Genomic DNA, 22,039 nt, shown 5'->3' with positions numbered 1-22,039 from the left:
TGGAGCAGGCTCGAGGGGCCGAATGGCCTACTCCTGCTCCTATCTTTCTATGTTTCTATGACAACAGGAAATAAGGTTTGTGGAAAAGCCTTACAAAAGATAAAGATTTACTTGCCACACGCAAGACTTTTAATACACACACATCCTGCCATGTGTCTGCCCATTTCACCAGTCTATGTCGTCCTGAAGACTGTTACTATCCTCCTCACTGTTCACTACATTATAGAGTTTCATATCATCTACAAACTTTGAAATGATGTCCTGTCTATCCAAGTCCAAGTCATTAATATATATTAAAACGAGCAGTGGTCCCAATACCGACTCCTGGGGAACACCACTGTGTACCTCCCTCCAGTCTGAAAAACAACCGTTCACCACTACTCTATTTTTCTGTCCCTTAGCCAATTTTGTAACCACACTGCCAGTGTCCCTTTAATCCCACGGGCTTTAATTTTGCTAACAAGTCTATTATTTGGTACTTTGTCAAATGCCTTTTAAAAGTCCATATACACAACATCAAATGCACTATTCTCATCAAAGAATTTGATCAAGTTAGTCAAACACAGTTCGCCTTTAACAAATCTGTGCTGGCTTTCATTTATTAGCCCATACTTTTCCAAATGCCGATTAATTTTGTCCATAGGCTGACTGGCCTGTAGTTGCCGGGTTTAAGCCTCTCACCTTTTTAAACAAGGGTGTAACATTTGCAATCCTCCAGTTCTCTGGCACCACCCCCATATCCAAGGAGGACTGGAAGATTGTGGCCAGAGTCCCTGCAATTTCCACCCTTACTTACCGGGTGACTTTTCTACTTTGAGGACTGCCAACCTCTTATGTATCTCCTCTTGATCTATTTTTATCCTATCCAATATTACTACTGCCTCCTTCTTTACTGCTACGTTCGCTAGTGAAGACAGATGCAAAGTACCTCAGCCATGCCCTCTGCCTCCACAAGATGATCTTCTTTTGGTCCCTAATCGGCCCCACCCTTACTTTGACTACCCTTTTACTATTTGTGTGTTTATAAAAGACTTTTGGATTCCCTTTTAGCCGCTAATGTATTCTCATACTCTCTCTTTCAATTCAATTACTTTGTGAAAATAGCATCTATTTATAATCAAAACACGAGCATTTTTTAAAATTCGCTCATGGGATGTGGGCGTCGCTGGCATTTATTGCCCATCCCCAATTGCCCCCGAGAAGGTGCTGCTCTTATTAGCGGTTGGGTACAACTGAGTGGCTTGCTAGGTCTTTACAGAGGGCAGGTAAGAGTCAACCACATTGCTGTGGAGTCACATAGGCCAGACCGGGTCACATAGTCACCATTAATGATACTAGCCTTTTATTCCAGATTTATTTAATGAACTGAATTTAAATTCCCCAGCTGCCGTGGTGGGATTTGAACTCATTTCTCTGGATTAGTCCAAGCCTCTGGATTACTAGTCCAGTAACATAACCACTATGCTACCATTCCCAGTTACCACCATCCTGTGGTTCAGTTTACAGAACATTAGCACGGCTTGCACAAATTTCTGTTTTACCAAACAGAATGGTTACATTTTTACATTAAAGGGACGGTATGTTTTACCTGTCGAGTTTTACCAGCTTGCTTGACACTGTAAAACATTGGTCCAAGTTCAGCTAGCCACTCCCCATCCACTGCAGTAACACACTGCATGTACTCCTGGAAAACACAATTGAATTCATCATGCAGCAGGTCAAAAATCAAGTACTTCAGGTCAAAAATTAAGTACTTCCAGGCAACATCTCCCTTCTGGTGACAAATAAGGATTATTTACCCTGCAGATTCACCATTCAATGTTGCTGTTTCAACAAAGAATACCGTTCTAATAATGCTACCCCTTCATTTTCATGTGGTACTAAAATAAGTAAAATTGAGGACACTAAATTGGTGACGACATCAGATAAAGATACCTGGTCAAAGTAGAAACTTAATACACCAAATTATTTACCACACTCTCCCACTATAAATAGCTATTAATCTGGGAAAAGACTTAAATGTAGAATTCTGATCCGACCATAAATTATTTATCAGTATGCAGCAGCAGGATGGCATAACCTACAATATTCAATTTTTTTTTTTTTTTTAAAGTTCCAAGATTTTCCTATCTAAACCACCAGATATGTAACATATGGTTGAGATCACAAGACAATGCCAATGTCAAAACTCCTCAAACATACCTATTTCTTTAAGAGACACATTTTCATATGAATCCATATTTACTATTAGGTTCTGTGCAGCTTTTCAAATCTTCAGTTTAGCCACTAGGGTGCATTGTTAAGCACATACAAATATTTTCTGATAAACATTTTCTTATTGAAATTCTATTCAGTATCTACAAAGTTTAAATTAAACCAAATTTTCCACTAAGATTCCCCCAAACCCTGCAGTAAACAGTATGCGATATATAGTTTGCAGTATTTTAAAATTATTTTTGTTTTTGTTCAACAAAAACTAGTATCCTAGCTCAGTTTTCAGCTCTGAGTCTTACCTTTGAAGTCATCACTAGTTCATGGTAGACAATATAATCTGGTGTGTATCCCATACCGAAAAGTGAACTGGTCGGGTGCAAGTGGCAAGGCATGCCTGTTCTCACATTCACATACTCTCCTATACCCTGCAAAACATTTTTTAAAACGTTAAGAGCTACTCATCTCTTACAGATAAAAAGCTGAAGGTTGCAAAGCTAAGGTACGCAAACTTTGAAGAATTCCTATCACGATGAGTCACCACTTCAAAAGAAAGTTATAGGAATCATTAATACTTTATAGGATTGGAACGTTCAGGGGGTGGGCTGTAGGGCTGGAGAAGGTTACAGAGGCAAAGCTATGGAGAAATTCAAACAAGAGGATGAGAATTTTAATTTGGAGGTGTTGGTGGACCAGCAGCCAATATAGGTCAGCAAGGACAGGTGTGTTAGGCGAGTGGCACCTGGTATGGGATATATGATACATTATAGCAGACTTAAGATTGGAGCAAGCAAAAACGTAACATTGGACAAAAAGTTGCTTTAATGATGATGAGTGTTGCACAGAATTTTGCAGTGAATAAAAGTGATAAACAATTAACTTTAGAGCCTGGCCGTAGGCAGATATATTCGGTGTGATCTTTTCATGTCAAAACATCTCAAAGTACTTCACACAGTAAATTATTTTTGGAGCGCAGTGACTATGTATGGCAAACACTGCAGCCATTCCACAACAGCAATAATGCACAAAAAAGTTGCTACACAGAGTCCTCTCCCCAAGTACCATCAATATGATTGGTCATTTCTGCACTTCATCCTTAGATGGAACACGGAGTTAGTGACACAGCAGGTTGAAGTACCATGGCAGTGAAGGCCAAAGGCAATGGAGTTGGAAATTTCAGGCACTGCACTTTAGGAAGTGAAATAAAGCAAGGGGTGGGGACTGGGAGTCATCCCTAAAACTACAAAATTAAGAATATGTACCTATTTAAATAGTTTTCTTACCTTGAGTTTTGCAGCCTGGTGAAAGTACGCTGCACAGATGCATTTTCTGATGACATCCCAGTCAGTACCACAGGATACAATATTCATGCGTTGTTGCACCATTATATCTTTTAACTGGGAACGAACTTCTCGGACCTTTGACAACAAAGGCAGACAAGTCAATAAACCCACTGCAACTTCTTTCTCGCACTTCCTTCAAATTTTCAGTATTTCTTCTCATACCTCTTTGGATTGTGTTCCTTCCTTGACAACCTATCTTACACAAAATTTCTATTCCTCAAGAGGGAATGTTTAGGAGCTATGCCCAGGCATTTGTTGGCCTGACCGGGAGCCACTAGTCTAATCACACTCTTCTGCGCACTCTAATTCCTTTTAAAAAGAATTTATGGACTCTGCTTCAACAGTTTGTGGCACAGAATGCTACATTCCACAAAGATTATTTTTTCTAATCTTTTTTAATTCTTTTTGTTATCTCCGAGCATTGCACAAATCAATAAATGACCCACCAGCTCACTGGTGGGAGGATAATTATTCGACGCTTCCCATTCAGATTTTTCATCCTCACACTAGTCGTACAAGACACACGACCTCTATCAGTCCATTCAGTATATATGTAACTGCCTTTTTTATTAAGGTTGTTTTGTGTCCGTAGCAAAGTGTGACATCTGCAGTGTAAGAGGGCCAATAGATGGGAAAACTAAGAGGAGGAAAGTGGTTAATCGAATAACATGCCTTTATATCAATGGCAAGAGTATTACTAATATAGGAACTAGAAACATGAAGCCCATTAAGGGGATAGATGCCATAGCAATTAGAGACCTGGTTGCATTCTGGGCACGGTTGGGAGTTAAATGAATCAGGATGTAGGAAATTTAGGAAGAATGGATAAAATATAAAAGGGGGAGCAGTATTAATAATACACCATCATGGCACTGGAAAGGAGGGATCTAAATGAATGCAATCACTATCAGTAGAGTTAAGGAACAGGAAAGAATGCAAAACACTTGTGGGTGTATTTGATAGACCTCCTGATTGTGATGATTTAACAGAAGAATCTATGTATATGCACTTTAGGGAGGCCTGCAAGAAGAAAAGTGTGATAACAATGGGAAATTTTAGCCTGAATATAGGCTGGAAGGAAAATGGCAGCACAATTAGGAAAGGGAATACATTTATTGAATACATTCAAGATAGCCTCCTAAGGCAACTTGCCTTCAATTAACAAGGATTCATACAATACATGATTAGCTTTTGAGCAATGGACCAGAAACAGTGATCAGATAGGAAAACGCTTTATGGTTTCTGTAATACGATTGAATTAACGATTATAGCCTACATGCATGATTAAGATCAGTATTAAACATATAATCAAGGAATGGCAAATATTCCTAATTAATTCTTTGTGTTGGTGTTCATGGAGGAAACCTTAAGTCTAAATGGTATTATTCTTCAGGATATAACACAGAAGATGGGTTTAGGGATACTAGTGGATAGATTCCTGAAGCACTGTTCATCAACAGTAAAGGGAGCAGATAGGAACTTGGGCTGAAAAGCCAGAGGAATTGAGCACAAATCTCAGGACATTTTTCTACCTTTGTACAGCGTACTGGTGCAGTCCCACCTGGATTACGGTGTACATTTCTGGTCACCGTGGATAATAGGACCATATCTTTTGCAGATCTAGTCTCTCACTCATTGAATTTATCTGGTTACTGAAACAACAAGCACTTAAATCCGAACACCTATTAATACGCACACCAATGGAAAAGTTAATACCGCAGGGACTTAACTGCTACATTACCTTTCTCATAGCCTTGGCATGAATAAAGTGTTCATTAGACCAGATGGTAGAGTAGTTGTTATTCTTCCACTGCAGGTAAACATTAAGGTATGTCAAATGGTCACTTTCTGGCACCGCAAACTTCTCTCTCATTTGATCACTCTCTTCCTCTCGACCCTGTAATTTTAACACACATACCATAATGAGCACGTTTGGTGACCTAGGTAGCTTAAGATATTAGCTTTACACACTGACTTTCGCCTTTCAGAAAGCAGGAATTTCACCTACAAAAGAAAAAGAGAACAAAAATCTCATCCATTCCAGTCTATGTTGAACATAAGACATTAGTGCAAAAATGCATCAAAATTCTGACGCTAATGAGACTGGTTAAAAGAATACCGCAGAGAACCACTCTGATGTCTGGATCGGAGCGAGAAGAAAAACTGATCCGAGCAAAAAATCTGACTTTTTTTCTGGTATTTACTGAACTTGTCCTAGTGGAAATCTGAGTTTTCTGGAGTCACCACAAAGTTCACCATTTTTTGGTCCTCCTGCCAGTTGCTAGCATTCACAGATGTCTACTGACACACCATTTCTGGGATAACATGGAGCACTTAGCTCCTCTCACTTCATGTTTCCATATGATGCAGAAAATGTCAGTATCCATAAGGTATTTTGCAAATGGCTTTATAGTTCAGTAACTAACTCAAAAACTCAAATTTGTACAATTTTCTACTCTTTTGGTAAAAAATGTATTTATATCAACATTAGAGTGCAATAGAGCAATGAATTTTCATCTAAACTGACAGAAAATATGGTGTGATATGGCACATCAATGTCAGTCATATTTTAAAATGTTTTAACAAAATGGTAGCCCTATTTATTCAACGAAGGAATCATATGGGGAGTTAGATAAGATCAGATTTCTATTAGAACAAAATCAATATTTCTTAAATATAAAATATCCAGGCATCTGACTTTCAAACCCTTAAGCAGGTCCATAGATATTTCCTTAAGGTAGTATTACCCCCAACATTTTGTTCAGTGCCACAATCCTAACTAACGTCTTGCTAAAGGTTTACTTTAAGGAATTCTGAAATCTGCAGCACCATAGAAAGATACAAAATAGGACGACACCCACACAGTGAGCTCCTGATTACAATCTTAACATTGTGGAGTATTGTTATATAGAGTCCACGCACTTTATCTACGAGAAGATGGAGAGAATAACACGACAGGGCCAACAATAATTCTATCAAATAATTCTATTTTAATAAAATATATATTAGAAATGTTAATACTGTAGTGTTAAACAATACAGTGATACTTGCAATCCCCATCATCACTGTCCATCACAGTACAAATAAAATCACGGCAACAGAACCTCCCACATACCTTTGGTCGATAGAAGATGGCAGGCACCGAAAGCATTGAGACAATGATGAGGACATCAGCACTGCAGCTCATGTCACATGACACTATCAACATCTTTGAGAGAGCAGGATCTAGTGGGAACTCCACCATCATCCTTCCAGTTGGAGTCAGGCTGCCTATCAGGACAACAAATATCATTGAGTAATAAAATTGGTGACTTTCATTTGTTCCTACTGGTCTAAAATAAATGGATCAATCAAAAGATTGACTACACAACCTCTTTAGTTAAGACACTTTGGCCTAGAAATTCAGTGGGCTGCGCCACTCGTTAGCGCCCAAAGAGGGCACTTAGTGGGTTTTGCGCCATTGGCCACGCCTCCCGCTAAATTTAGCGGGGCGCTAATGGCGGCGCTAGCCGTTAGCGCTGCGCCGCCACCGATGACGTCATCAGTGTGCGCAGCGCCCCGATCGGCAAATTTGGTAGCGCCCCCTGCTTTAACGCCGGTCGCAATTTGTGACCGGTTCAGGGGGGGCCTACCTGCGGCGGTAGAGGCGCTGAGGTGCGGGGCGGCCATTTTTTTTGCTGGCCACCTGCCAGCACCTCTTCGCGCCGCCGTCCCCAGCCTCCTGAGCCCCCCCCCACCCCGTTATGCCGGCTGTGTCCCAAGAGCCCGGCACTTCTCCTCGGTGCCGGGCTCTTTTGCCGGCACTCGCGATCTCCGATGGCGCTGCAGCAGGCCCCTCCCCTTTAAGAAGGGGAGGAAGGCCTGCAGTACCGCAGCGCGCCGTGCCGCAGCATGTGGCGCTGCGGCACATTGCGCTGCGATTTTCAGTTGCAGCACCCAAAGAGGGATGCGGGGCGCCTCGAGTAGCGCCGTGCTTCCATTTGGGGTGCTGAAACTGAATTTCCGGCGGGCGTTCGCGACTCCTTCCGGGGCGGTACTTCCGGCACCCTGGCGGGACGCCAGTGAATTTCTAGACCTTACTTTTCAATATTTTGATTATTAGAAAAGTAATTTTGACTGGGCAATGCAGTGGCACGCACTGTTGGCATGTGAATACTCTCTACCACAGAGCAGGAATAGATGCAGCCTTGAGCTCGCTTTTGCTCAGTTCCTGATTGAGGCAGGGGTACCCCAAGCACCACCCTATAGGTCAAAAGCTGGCCAATCTGTGTTGAGTGGCTTCACCTAACCCCTCAAATCTTCTCCACCAAGCTAGTGCGCTCAGGTCAGGCGTGCGATGGAATACTCACCATTCGACTGGATGGACGCAACCGCGATGGAACTCAAGAAGTTTGACACACTTGATTTGTGCCCCTTGGCACTGGACTTAATATCCATCTCCTTTGTCACTGTGGCTGCAGTATGTATTATCTACACGATGCACTGCAATAACTCACTAAACTTATTTCGACAGCACTTTCCAGCGTCCATCACCAATAAGGACAAGAGCAGCAAGATCAAGGGAATATATCACCGCCGAGGTCCCTTCTAAATCACACACTATCCTATCCTGAACATGTATTTTCTTTCCTTCATCATCCCTGGGTCAAACCCCTGTAATTCCCTACCATGACCACAGGACTACAGCAACTAAAAAGGCAGTATAACACCACCTTCTCTGAGTAATTGGGATGGGCAATAAATGTAACCTTGCCAGCATCAGCTGTTAAAAAATTAAACTACTGGGATCCCCTTGGCTGTTTGCAGATCATCCCCATCGCAACCCATTTGCAACTACAGGAAACTTTTTTATCCAGCACCGACGGGACCGGTGTGGTGCCGGTTTATCAAAAAGTCCGGATTACAGAGAGGTATAGTAAAAGGTATGAGAGCCCCATACACAGCAACATAGCCAGGCTTCCCTGTTGCTTAGCAACAGGTGCAGGAACCCCGGCCACAAGATCCAGGCGTCCCTGTTGCTTAGCAACAGGTGCAGGAACCCCGGTTACGTCACCACAGATCCAGGAACGGCCACTAATATGAAGTAAAACTTACCTGAACCTACTCCTGAATTTTGCCGGTTAAGAGATTTCCGGTTATTTAGGTGCCGGTAAATCCAGAGTTTCCTGTATCTGACTTTGGACCTTTGGCTGAGGCCTATGCTTGCGGTTTGTTGCCTTCGGTAGTACAGTGGTTGATCTCAAGTCTGGAGCTTGAGACTGTCTACCCAACCCAATATATAATATACACACACATATACACTGGTTTACTCAAAGGGCGATAACCATTTGGGATTGTGTACCAGGTAAGGTTGACAAATCAGTGACATTAGGGGCATTCAAAATGCATTTTTTTTTAATGATGTAGAGCCTGAAGGATATTTGAAATGCTGCAATTTGATTGGCGGTATTTCTTTTCCCAAAGTAGAAAGCACTATATACAGAAAAAACTGCTACATACACTCCTCTAATTACCTGTGTTGTCAAGAGCACCCAGGATCCAGAGTTGGTACATCGAATTCAGCATGTTATCTTCAGGTGGTGGGTCCATAAAGTGGAACTGGAGTAAGTCCTGAACACCAAGCGATTTAAGCAGCAGGACCACATTAGCCAAGTTTGTCCGCTGAATCTCAGGAACAGTGGTGGTCAGCATCTCATTTTTATATGCACTTTGCGTGTACAACCTGTAGAGTTTAATAAATAAATCTATTATTTTGAGGAAAGTGATTGTACATCTCTTTATTCATACCTTGAAATGCTATTTTACAGATAACTTAGCTTTATTTATAGCTGCATGACCCCCCCCACAATTCTTTTTGGTCAAATGTATTGCTGCTCACAAAAATAAATAGATCCACATAAAATTTTGTTTTGAGTCCATTTAGTTTGAGATATATATATTAATACTGAAAGTTTTAAGTAAATGTAAAACGACTGCTTTCTATTTCTGTGATGTTCACAGTGCAATTTGTCAATTATGAAATTATTCTGCACGTTGGTAAATCAGAACAAACTTCTTTTCAAACTTCAGTACTAAGCAGGTCAGACCTTGTGGGCAGGTCAAGTGGCTTCAAGAAAATGTTAATTTTGGAGAGCGAAAAACTAGTGCAACATTTTTGGGAATAGTTTTCCATTTTCTTTAGTTTAGGCAATCAACTACTTTTGTCATTGGTAAATAATTTTAACTAAGTTGTTGGTTTTAATTATACCTTTGTTGTATTAAAAAAACTTCTTTGAAATTAAAGAGAGGAACTTGAAAAGCTTTGCTGCCCCTGCCTCACCAATTTTCTTCTATTCTGAAGAGGTTCATTTCTACCTACAGTAGTTCCACACAGACTCTGGTACCTAACCCAAGCTCCACTATTCACGTGTGGATGTTGGCATCATCCAACATCCACAAGTGTGCACATTCCAGTAGTAGTCACTGGATATCATTCGAGGAGGAGCTGGAAAGGCACTTAACAGAAATGCAGCAAATCTGTAATATCATTTCGAGAATCAACTCCAGCTGTAATTACTTGTAGTTACCTAAAACACTGGCCTGGACCGGTTCTCCCAGCTCGACCTGCACGCTGATTGGCATTCGCCTGGCTGATTGGATAAATCTGAAGAGCATCCATACCCATTCTAGGGTTAAAAACCTGGTCAAGAGGTCAAACAAGAGGCAATAAACATTAAAGCAGTGCAAAAATCATGGCAGGCAATGTGTATTTGAGCAGCAAGAAATGTATGTTCTTGCTTTGTTTTAGTACTTCTTGTTCTAACTGGTTGAGAGACAAGAACATACCATCTGAAATTTTGAGCTGTCAGAGTAATGTTCTAATTAAATCAATTGTGCACAACACCATCACATGCAATCGGCATTCATTTAAAAATTTTTGAAGCCATTTTCTTTCCTCACCATACTCCATTCCCGAGCCAAGAAACTGATTGTGGTTTTCTGCTAATGCCACGTCATGAGCGACTGCTGGTATATGGAAAACGGTCATGGGAATGGGGTTTCCATTTTACTTCCCTCCCTTTAGGGAGGTAACTGGACTCCACCTAGCATTTCCCACAGTTAATATGACCAATATTGGAACTTACCTTAAGGAATCACAAGCCTACGTCCTACTATTCTGTGAAACAAAACATATACTGCATTTCATACATCAGCCCAAACAGACATGCCCTCAGCAACACCAAATTACAGGGGTCTGTAACCTATGTGAGATTTGCTTTTTTATTTGTAAGAGAATGCCATAAATCACAATATTGTAAACTCAAAACAAAACATTGGCAATTATTAAAAATTAGTAGGGGTTACCCTTTGAATAGTATTTTTCAGGAATGCAATGATAGGAACAAATAATTCCTTTTTGTTAAAACAATGTTGTGCTCCTTTAAATCGTACATAAATGTTTCTTTTAGTCAAATCTGTACCATATTAACATGTTCTTACTTTTAGCTTGCAGTATCCTGAATCAACAACAAACATGATGCCGTCCACAGTCAGTGATGTCTCTGCAATGTTTGTAGCCACAATGCACTTTCGGATTCCATCTGGAGCCTTGACATGAAGAGAAATACAGGACAGAAATGAGCAGGAGCAAGTGTCCTCTCCACTGGTTCCAGCCTCTAAATGTACCATCAGTGAGTTGTCCACAGTCTAAACCTTCCAACATCAGCAAACAGTTTGCACATGCTATTTAATCTTTAACTATCACAACCACTGTCACTCTTCTGTGAACTGAGTTATGGACAGAATCCTCCCTCTTCTTTAGCCTCCTCCTTATTTCTGAATCAAAACGGCTTAAAAATAAATTTAAATTAAAATCTAGGCAAGAACTTCCTTTTCAGCTGTCAAGATTAAAAACCACTCAGAAGTAACTTTCCAGCAAGTTACACACTGTCTAGAAATCATAATGAAAAGAATTAAAATCTTGATTATATTTCCTAAACAGTAGAAGTGGCATCCAAATTTAGTGTACTGTTGAATTTGAAAAGATGTTTTTCCCCCCAAAATGAGTGCTGAATTTAGGAGTTCTCCTTTGCATGTTTAGAAAATGTATTTATTTTGGTGGAAAATGTAACTGCAAGACAAAATCAACATTTTTAAAATAAAGCTTCACCACAGCAGGAAGCATAAATGCCACATTCTAAACCTCTGCACAAGAACAAGTGGCTGACGAGAGCTTTAAGCCAAGCGGTTGACAATAATGGAACACTAATCAATGTTTAGGGTTGTTCAGTGTAATGAAAGCAATTAAAATAACACAGATGACCTTTTTATAAAAACTGTGATGTCACCACAATATCCTGAGGCATCTCATTGGGTACATTTTTAGGATTATTTCTTTTTAACCTTTGATTTCATATTATATAGAAATAACTCTCAGTCCAACTATAAGAAATATAACAACTTGCAATCAGCAAAAAATAACAGGATGTGTGCAGAATCCCCACCACCACACCAAAAAAAACATTGAGCATAATTTATCTTCTAGTTTTTTTTTGGGGGGGGGTGTTAACATTCGTTCTAGTGGGCTGAAATTTATAACTTCAAGAGTTACCTAAATTTAGATTTTGTATTATGCAAATGTATACATTTTATGAATGAAAACACTTGGGTATACCTTTTGAAAAATCTTGGCCTGCAGATCAGAGGGCAACTGGGAATATATTGGTAACACAGCAAGTTGGGGAGCATTTTCCAGCTCTTCTAATCTTTCCACTATCTGATCACAAGTCACCTAGATGGAGAGGGCACAACTTCATTAGAACAAAACAGCAGCTCTGGGCATTAATAAATAATAATCCTCACACGCATTACTCAAATATCAATAATTGTAGTTCAGAGGTAGATCCAGATCCTCATCCTACTTGTTCATGCAGTTGGGAGGTGAATTTCTAGAGGGAAGTTACAACAATCCAATTTGCCTATTTTAAGTGCGAGGGATTTGTTGGTTCACCTCAGTCTGTCATTTAGGATGCTGTTAGACATCAGTTTCAGACCAATACCTCCTTCGGGTAACAAGGGGCCAACAGGCACATGTCACTTTGTTGTTTTTATATTGCTCTATGGCCAGAGAAAATTGAGCTTTGGACATGCATGATAAGACCCAGGCACAGAGTTCCAATCTCAAACAGCAAAACAAAAAGATGTTTTAATATGAGCTGGCTCATTAGCAACATTAAAAAATATTAATTAAAATGAAGTTGAAATACAGCCCATTATTATTGACCAGAAAATGAGTCCTGGCCCCCAAATGCCACATAGGCCCCGGACAATACACCCTTCAGTTTGACCCCAGACCCCGGACTGCCACCCCCAAGCCTCTACACAAGGAGTCCCTAGCCATTTCCTCTGCAGTGTATTTATCTAATCTAATAAAGCCATTACTTGTGTGACCACTCAAGTGCATACTAGCTACTGCTAATGCTCCAGACCTGAGCTCTTCCACCCTCCACCATGTCAAGCAATACCACATCTACATGGTCAAATCCTCCTACTTGAAGCTCATCCTCAAGAGCAAGGACTCCTTTTCTCAACACCATCTGCCTCATCTAACCTCATGCTCACCTGTAACACCAAGTGTGAGGGATATGGATTTCTTTGCCTCAATTTTAAAATCCTCATCCTTGTTTTGAAATCCCTCCATGGCCTCGCCCCTCCCTATCTCTGTAACCTCCTCCAGCCCTACAATCCTCAGATCTCTGCACTCCTCAAATTCTGGCCTCTCGTGTATCCTCGATTTAATTGCTCCACCCAATCTGTTATTAGGGGCAGAGATGAGCTGATCAGAGAGCCGGCATTGATTTGTAAAGGGCAAGTCATGTCTAACGAACCTAGTTGAATTTTTTGAGGAGGTAACTAATGTGGTAGATGAGGGAGTGTTTACATAGATTTCCAGAGGCATACAAGCCACTTTTAACGAAAATGAGAGCGCATGGAATTGGAGTTGTCTTGGATAGGGAATTGGTTCGGAGGTAAGAGACAGAGACTAGGGATAATGGGCATGTACTCAAATTGGCAGAATGTGACTAGTGGTGTCCTCTAGGGATCTGCACTGGGGCTGCAGCTTTTCACTATATTTATAAATGACTTGGATGAAGCAGTGCTACTCAGGTCACCTCCGTCACCTCTTTTTCCGGTACATTGATGACTGTATCAATGCCACTTCCTGCTCTCGCCCTGAACTGGAAAATTTCATCAACTTTGCTTCAAATTTCCACCCCTCCCTCGCCTTCACATGGCCCAGTTCTGACTCTTCCCTTCCCTGACTTCTCTATTTCTATTTCTGGGGATAGGCTGTCAACCAATATCTACCATAAGCCCACAGACTCCGACAGCTACCTTGATTACACTTCCTCCCACCCCACTTCCTATAAAAGGACTTTATTCCATTTTCCCAGTTTCACCGTCGCATCTGTTCTGATGATGCCACCTTCAACACCAGTACTTCAGATATGTCTTCCTTTTCCCTCAACCGAAGGAGTCCCCTCCACCGTGGATGACAGGGCCCTCAACAGTGTCTGTTCCATTTCCTGCACTTCTGCTCTCGCCCCTTCCCCTCCCTCCCAGAACCACAATAAGGTTCACCCCACCAGCCTCCACATTCAATGGATTTCTGCCACCTGCAAACACATCTTCCTCTCCCCTTTCAGCATTCCGAAGGGACTTCCCTCCACGACACCCTGATCCACTCTTCAATCACCGCCAACACTCCCTCCCCTTCCCATGGCACCTTTCTGTGCAAGCGCAGGAGCTGCAACCCCTGCCTTTTGCTTCCTCCCTTCCCACCATCCAGGTTCCCAAACACTCCTTCCAGGTGATACAGCGATTTACTTGTACTTCTTTCAAGTTAGTATACTGTATTCGCTGCTCACAATGCGGTCTCCTCTACATTGGGGAGACCAAACGCAGACTGGGTGACTGCTTTGCAGAACACCTTCGTTCAGTCTGCAAGCGTGACCCTGAGCTTCCGGTTGCCTGTCATTTTACATCTCCGCCCCACTCCCACTCGGAGATGTCTGTCCTCGGCCTCCCACACTGTTCCAATGAAGCTCAACATGAGTTAGAGGAACAGCACCTCATCTTTCGATTAGGCACTTTACAGCCTTCTAGACTCAACAGTGAGTTCAACAATTTCAGATCATAACCTCAGCCCCCATTTTTTTTGGACAGCAGCTGTTGGTGATGATTCTGTTATTCCCATTTACACCTCCTCTAGACCCATCTTTTGTTTCTTTACCTGTCCCATTACCATCTCCTTTTGCCTTGGACCATCATCCCTTTTGTCATTTAATCTCGCCTGCCTCCCACCCTATCACAGACCTTCCCTTTTGTTCTTTCCTCCCCTCCCCACTTTCCCAGCCTCTGTACTTGCTTAAAACCTGTTACATCTCCAACTTTTTCCAGTTCTGACGAAAGGCCTGAAACGTTAACTCTGCCTGACTTGCTGAGTATTTCCAGCATTTTCTGTTTTTATTTCAGATTTCCAGCATCCGCAGGATTTTGCTTTTGTGTGACAAATTTCTTCATTTCTCATTCTGCTTGCGGAGTAAAATTCCATACAATAGCAAAGCACTTAAAGTGAAGCGAATTAGGGATAGGGAGGAGAGGGAATCAAAAGACAAAGAGACAGACACAAAGGAACAGATAGCAAGAAAGGCAGACAGATGGAATAGAGACATATATTTATATTCATATTCATATTTAGTCACCCATGACCTATCAAGCTGTATAGGACAAGGGTGACCTAATAAACATGCCACATTCCTACATCAAAATGGCAAACATGTTTATCTGCTTTTATTCAATTATGAATTAAGCCATATTTCTGCAACATTATTAGAAAAGTGGACTTACAGTTATCAGTTTTCCACAATAATTTCAGTGAAAGTCCATGTCTAGCACTACCAAAACCATTATTTTTAAAGAAAAAAATTAGAGTATGAGTTGCCTTTTTAAACACAAAAGGGCAGATTTTCACTTGGTCATTTATTTGGTTTATTGAAAAAAGAAAGCAATTTTCCTCTGCTGACTGCCAAATGACCATGACAATAAGTCAACATTCAATCCAGTCAATTTGGCAATTATTGAGTGCTGCTCTCCACAGACTACCTTTCTAGTCATGTCTTCCTATTGATTCTGAGAGGCACTTACTTGGATTAAAATGTACCGCTTTATGATTTGCCTTGTAGTCTGAGTTTTATAAGAGAATGCAGGTAATGAGTAAAGGTGAAAAGATTGTATTTTTAAACTTCATCAACTGCTCACTCACCTCAATGTCTTCCTGGCCTGGCATAAATATCAATATATCACCTGGAATAGTTGACAGGTGAATTTGAAGAGCCTGTTTAACTCCTCCTTCCACATAATCCTCTGTGGGAGTCTGTAAAAATATATAGAAAAAAGTACTCAATAAGTAGCACATAACACAAGAACAGTCAAAGTCAAGATTTAAACAATCTGAACTCAACTCTGAGCTATCCTGACCAGCTAAACCAACAGTTTGGAAACAGATTTCTTTTGAAATTTTGATTCTTTGGCTAGTGGGCAGCTAAAACATAGAACAGCAAAAGTGGTTAATTTTACTAATTTAGTAACTACTAGTTGATCTACCATGGCATCTCACACAGACAAAATGGGCAGGTTTACGATAAAAGACAAAGTCAAACATTAATTATTAATTTTATTGGTAATTAAACTTATTATGTAGATTTTGTAAAATGTGATTACAGCTAATAAATTAATAATGAAATTGAACAAGTTAAATTTAGTGACTAATTTATGAATCTAAAATTTAGTGAATAAGTAATTAGAAAAGGGAGTAAGAAACTAACTGAATGGCAAAACAGTGGTTGAAGTGCTGTTGGGTTTGGTTTTTGGGATCAGTGGTGGACGTCCTAATGGGCTGTGCTGCTGGAGTCAGTATTGGGCTTGCTGCTAATTTCCATTGACTGATGAATGCGCAGAAATACAAAAACATACAGAAAGGGTGAGAACAGACCCAGGTCCATCAATCCAGCCCACCCAATCAATGTGCAAACACGTACACACTGACCCACCCCCTACCCACGCAAGCAACTCGAAAAGGCAAAAAAGAAAAGTACCTGCAGGGAAACCTCTGGTAATTTTCTCTTCGAGTCCCAATGGCAGTCAAGCAAGGCTCCAGACCATAGTAACCCATTACTCCTCATAGTTGTAGCTAACCATTAACTAGCAATAGTTTTCCTTCAGGAACTTGTTAGGTTCCTTTTTATAAAAATGTAGTGAATTCATACTCTCCACAAGTTTCAATAGTCTGTTCCAGAGGGCAATGCATCTCTGTGAAAAGAAACACTTTGTGGATTCTAACTCTGCCTACGGATTTTATATGCATGCACTCTGGTCCTACCATCCCTATCCATCTCAACCATTTGAGTCCAATCTTATCATGTTAAAAACCTCAATGATATCTTCACCAAAGCTCAATTTCTCCAAAGTAAATAGTTTTAACTCAGAATCTATCCATAACTAAGGTCCCTAATGCTAGACCTTGTCTGCACCTTCACCATATGTGGGGACCAAAGCTGAATATAACACTTCAAGTACAGTCATACCAAAGCCTTATATAACTGAAAGTATGGTATTCCTAGTTTTATATTTGATGGTTCTTGCAATATAACCTAATGCCCTTTCCTTACAGCCACCTCATTGCTCTTTCTTGATCTGTTACATTTAACAGGTACCCCTGCATGGCATAAATATGCCTGGAGTTTCCCAACCCACTGTCCACTTATTGGACATCTGCCACGCATGGGCCTAGTCCTCTCATTTGTCTGAGTCTGCCTACAACATATCAATTTGGTCTAAATTACTAATTCTTATACCCATTTTCATGTTATTAGCAAATTTAAGAAGTCACCTAAATCATTGATGAAAATGATGAATAGGAACAGTCTCAACAGAGTCCTGTGGAACTCATGACCAGCTTTCATTCTGATCCACTCCCATTAATAATAACCCTCTGCTTAAGAGAGTTCATTAGTTACCTATCCACCATAATATCTGTTCTATAATGCCATGTGATCTAATTTTTTTCCATGAGCCATCTATGTGATACTTAAATTTCCAAAAGGCCGTCAATAAAGTAACTTCCTCAAAGCACTTCAAGTTTGTGATGCAGACCCTATGTTTCCTGAAGCCATGCTGGGATTCCTTAATGGTGCATGTTTGCTGAGTGAACCAAGGAAGGACAAAGATTGTAAATTGTCAGTGCGACTGAATAGCAAAACTGGCTGGCAAGGACTCAAAGGCAGGCAGAGAGAGCCTATTGCCTGTGATCGGAGAAAAAGGGAATCTGGGGCATAGTTGCTTGGAAAATCAGTTGGGGTACTGAAAAAATAATTAGGTAGGAGGTAGAGAAATTGGAACAGCCAAAAATTCAGATTGAGGCTCCTGACCTCCTGGAGTAGGCATTAAGGAGAAAAGGTTTTCCAGGGAATTAGGACAGGGTATGGGTAACTGTATGGGTAATAATAAGGTTGTAATCTGGAATTGATTCATATTAATGGACTTATGTAATGCTATATATGTTAATTTTCAGAATTAGCAGATAAAATTAAGAAAGTATGACACAAGAAGTGTTGCATGATTTACATGTGGAATTATAATAAAAGTGAATGTCTGTAGATGATATGCTGTTTTATAATGACAGAAATGTTATAATCATATCATGCACAATGCATTATTTTGCTGCTACGGTAGAGCTGTGTCTCTTTAAAATTAGAAAAATCTAACAACTGTTAAGTAAACAGAGCCTCTGGTCAATCACAGTTTAACTGTTTGAAATCAGTTAGATTTTAATTGCTTTTCAACCTGCAAGTCAGAAGCTGACTTGCAATGACTGACTTTCATTTTTTTTTTTTTAAATGGACACAAAAAATTTCAAAGAAATGTGCGTATGTACCAAGAAATTTGCAGGGAATAAATTTGCCTACAGTTAAGTGTAACACAAGAAGTGTCACACAGGAAATGCACGCACAAGTACAACTGCGGTGGCAATCTGCAGCCCATGGTTGCTTCTAAAAGTGAATATTGTAAGAAAAAAAATGAAAGCTCATCTATTAACTAATGGCTTAAAAAATCAATCGCTACCTCAGGATAAGTGTGTCAGCCAGTGGCTCAGTTGGTAGCACCCTTGCCTCTGAGTCAGAAGGTTGTGGGCTCACGTCCCACTCCAGAGACTTGAGCACTAGGCTGACACTCCAGTGTGGTACTGAGGAAGTACATTATAACAGTGACTACACTGCAAAAAGTACTTAATTGGCTGTAAAGCGCTTTGGGACGTCTGGTGGTCGTAAAAGGCGCTATATAAATGCAAGTCTTTCTTTCATAAGTTGCCTTTGGAATTTCACAGTGAAATTCCCTAAACACTATACCTCAAGCATTCTTAATACATCTTTAAGAGGCGGAGGCACTGGTTTTATAGCTTTTATTAACTGCACGTTCACAAGTAGCTGTATATATGGTCAATAAGTATCTAAAGCTATCATACACTACCCAATACTCAATATTATAATTTTTCAGTTTTTGTTAAGCTATGATTAAGTGTTTGCTAGTGCTGCTGGGGAGGGTTTACACTAAAATGACAGGGGGTTGGGAACCTGTGCAGGGAGACAGAGGAAAGGGAAGCAAGGATAGAAGCAAAAGACAAGGAGAAAAGCAAAAATGGAAGGCAGAGAAATCAAGGGTGTAAATCAAACCGGGCCACAGTAAATAATAATTCGAAAAGGACTAAGAGTGTTAAAAACACAAGCCTGAAGGCTTGTGTCTTAATGCGAGGAGCATTTGTAATAAGGTGGATGAATCAGCTGCGAAAATAGATGTAAACGGATATGATATAATTGGGATTACGGAGACATGGCTCCAGGGTGACCAAGGCTGGGAATTCAACATCCAGGGGTATTCAATATTCAGGAAGGACAGGCAAAAAGGAAAGGAGGTGGGGTAGCATTGCTGGTTAAAGAGATTAACACAATAGTAAGGAAGGATATTAGCTCTGATGATGTGGAATCTGTATGGGTAGAGCTGAGAAATACCATGGGGCAGAAAACGTTAGTGGGAGTTGTATACAGACCCCCCAAACAGTAATGCGGAGGTTGGGGATGGCATTAAATGGGAAATTAGAGACGCGCGCAATAAGGGCACAGCAGTTATCATGGGTGACTTTAATCTACATATAGATTGGGCTAACCAAATTAGTAACAATACTGTGGAGGAGGAATTCCTAGAGTGCATACAGCATGATTTCCTGCATCAATATGCCGAGGAACCAACTAGAGATCAGGCCATCTTAGACTGGGTATTATGTAATGAGAAAAGATTGATTAGCAATCTTGTTGTGCGAGGGCCCTTGGGGAGGAGCGATCATATGATCGAATTCTTCAGTAAGAGAGTGAAGTAGTTGACTCAGAGACTAGGGTCCTGAATTTAAATAAAGGAAACTACGATGGTATATGGCGCGAGTTGGCTAGGATGGATTGGGGAACATTACTTAAAGGGTTGACGGTGGATAGGTAATGGCAAACATTTAAAGATCGCATGGATGAACTACAGAATTTGTTCATCCCTGTTTGGCATAAAAATAAAACAAAAAAGGTGGCTCAACCGTGGCTAACAAGGGGAATTAGGGATAGCATAAGATCCAAGGAGAGGACATATAAATTGGCCAGAAAAAGCAGCAAATTTGAGGATTGGGAGCAGTTTAGGATTCAGCAAAGGAAGACAAAGGGATTAATTAAGAGGGGGAAAATAGAGTATGAGAGTAAGCTTGCAGGGAACATAAAAACTGACTGTAAAAGCTTCTATAGATATGGGAAGAGAAAAAGATTGGTGAAGTCAAGCGTAGGTCCCTTGCAGTCAGAATCAGGGGAATTTATAATGGGGAACAAAGAAATGGCACAAAGGAGGACACAAATAACCTTCCAGAGATGTCTGGAACATAGGGTCTAATGACAGGGAGGAATTGAATGAAATCAGTATTTGTAGGGATATGGTGTTAGGGAAATTGACGGGATTGAAGGCCGATAAATCCCCAGGGCCTGATAATCTACATCCTAGGGTACCTAAGGAAGTGGCCCTAGAAATAGTAGATGCATTGCTGGTCATCTTCCAAAATTCTATAGACTCTGGAACAGTTCCCATGGATTGGAGGGTAGCTAATGTAACCCTACTACTTAAAAAAGGTGGCAGAGGAAAAACGGGGAATTATAGACCGGTAAGCCTGACATTGGTAGTGGGGAAAATGCTAGAGTCCATTATAAAAGATGTAATAGCAGAGCACTTGGAAAACAGTGACAGGATCGGACAAAGTCAACATGGATTTACAAAAGGTAAATCGTGTTTGACTAATCTGGAATTTTTTGAGGATGTAACTGGTAAAATAGATAAGAGAGAACCAGTGGATGTGGTGTATTTGGACTTTCAGAAGGCTTTCGATAAGGTCCCGCATAAGAGATTAGCGTGTAAAGTTAAGGCACATGGGATTGGGGGCAAGGTACTGACTTGGATAGGGAACTGGCTGGCAGACAGGAAGCAAAGAGTTGGAATAAATGGGTCTTTTTCCGAGTGGCAGGCAGTGACTAGTGAGGTACCGCAGGGATCGGTGCTAGGACCCCAGATATTCACAATATATATTAATAATTTAGACGAGGGAACTAGATATAATGGGCCGGATTTTCATTCAGGTGCGGGTTGGTGTCGTGTAATCCACATTTCGTGTTATCCACACAAATCTAATTCGATGTGGGAGATTGATGCAATTTTAACTTAATTGCCCAATTGAGTTCCAGCGTGTGGGAACCCATGTCAAATGAGTATTTCCAGTCATAAAGGAGCATAATATGTCGTCATTATTGCTGCTGCATTCAAGGTCTGCAACAAGCCTTGCTTCTTCTGCAGGCTGCCAACCTTTTGGCATTTACTGTTAGAGGAACCTGGAGTCACAATGGCCAGCGACAGACCTAGGGCTGCTCCCAGGTTCGACAACGTTGCCCTGCAGGCTTTAGTGGAGGGAGCAAGGGCTCACAAGGAGGTGCTCTTCCCTTCATCAGGGAGGAAGAAGCCTCCCCAGCAGACAAAGGCTGTGTGACAGCAAGTGGCAGAGGAGGTCAACTCCTTATCGTCTACCCGCAGAACCTGGATACAGTGCAGGAAGAGATTTCATGACCTTCAGCGCACTGGAAAAGTGAGTATGAATTTCCCATCACTCTCAATCTGATCCCCATTGCCTTTCCTCACCAGCACTCAGCTTTAGCAATCTCTTACTCCATATCCCACTTGACACTGACATCCATGCACCCTTACCCATTCCCTCTCTCTCTCTGGTCACATTCACCTAACTATTCGACTATGCAGCCCTCACACTCCTTATCACTCTGATGCGATGAAAACAACTGACAACACACAGGGAGGGTCCT

At 41.0% G+C, this 22,039-nt stretch overlaps 1 protein-coding gene across 3 annotated transcripts in view; it reads right to left on the bottom strand.

Annotated features, from left to right (window-relative positions):
• Positions 1-22,039, bottom strand: part of dhx38 (DEAH (Asp-Glu-Ala-His) box polypeptide 38) — a 95,973-nt gene that overhangs the window by 26,185 nt on the left and 47,749 nt on the right. For all 3 annotated transcript variants that reach the window (XM_085991729.1, XM_085991727.1, XM_085991728.1), the window contains 10 exons: positions 15,859-15,969; positions 12,208-12,324; positions 11,034-11,141; positions 10,121-10,233; positions 9,068-9,276; positions 6,670-6,824; positions 5,296-5,451; positions 3,495-3,629; positions 2,514-2,639; positions 1,589-1,684 (listed from right to left, as the gene is read on the bottom strand). In XM_085991729.1, the coding sequence (XP_085847855.1) occupies positions 1,589-1,684; positions 2,514-2,639; positions 3,495-3,629; positions 5,296-5,451; positions 6,670-6,824; positions 9,068-9,276; positions 10,121-10,233; positions 11,034-11,141; positions 12,208-12,324; positions 15,859-15,969 (1,326 nt within the window). The remainder of the gene's footprint in view (positions 1-1,588; positions 1,685-2,513; positions 2,640-3,494; positions 3,630-5,295; positions 5,452-6,669; positions 6,825-9,067; positions 9,277-10,120; positions 10,234-11,033; positions 11,142-12,207; positions 12,325-15,858; positions 15,970-22,039) is intronic.

Source organism: Somniosus microcephalus, chromosome 6 (genome assembly GCF_052327205.1).
Source record: "Somniosus microcephalus isolate GS21.2 chromosome 6, FLI_Smic_1.0, whole genome shotgun sequence".
NCBI classification, from domain to species: Eukaryota; Metazoa; Chordata; class Chondrichthyes; order Squaliformes; family Somniosidae; genus Somniosus; species Somniosus microcephalus.
Note: the sequence above shows the minus strand (reverse complement) of the source record. Positions and strands in the feature narration are given on the sequence as shown.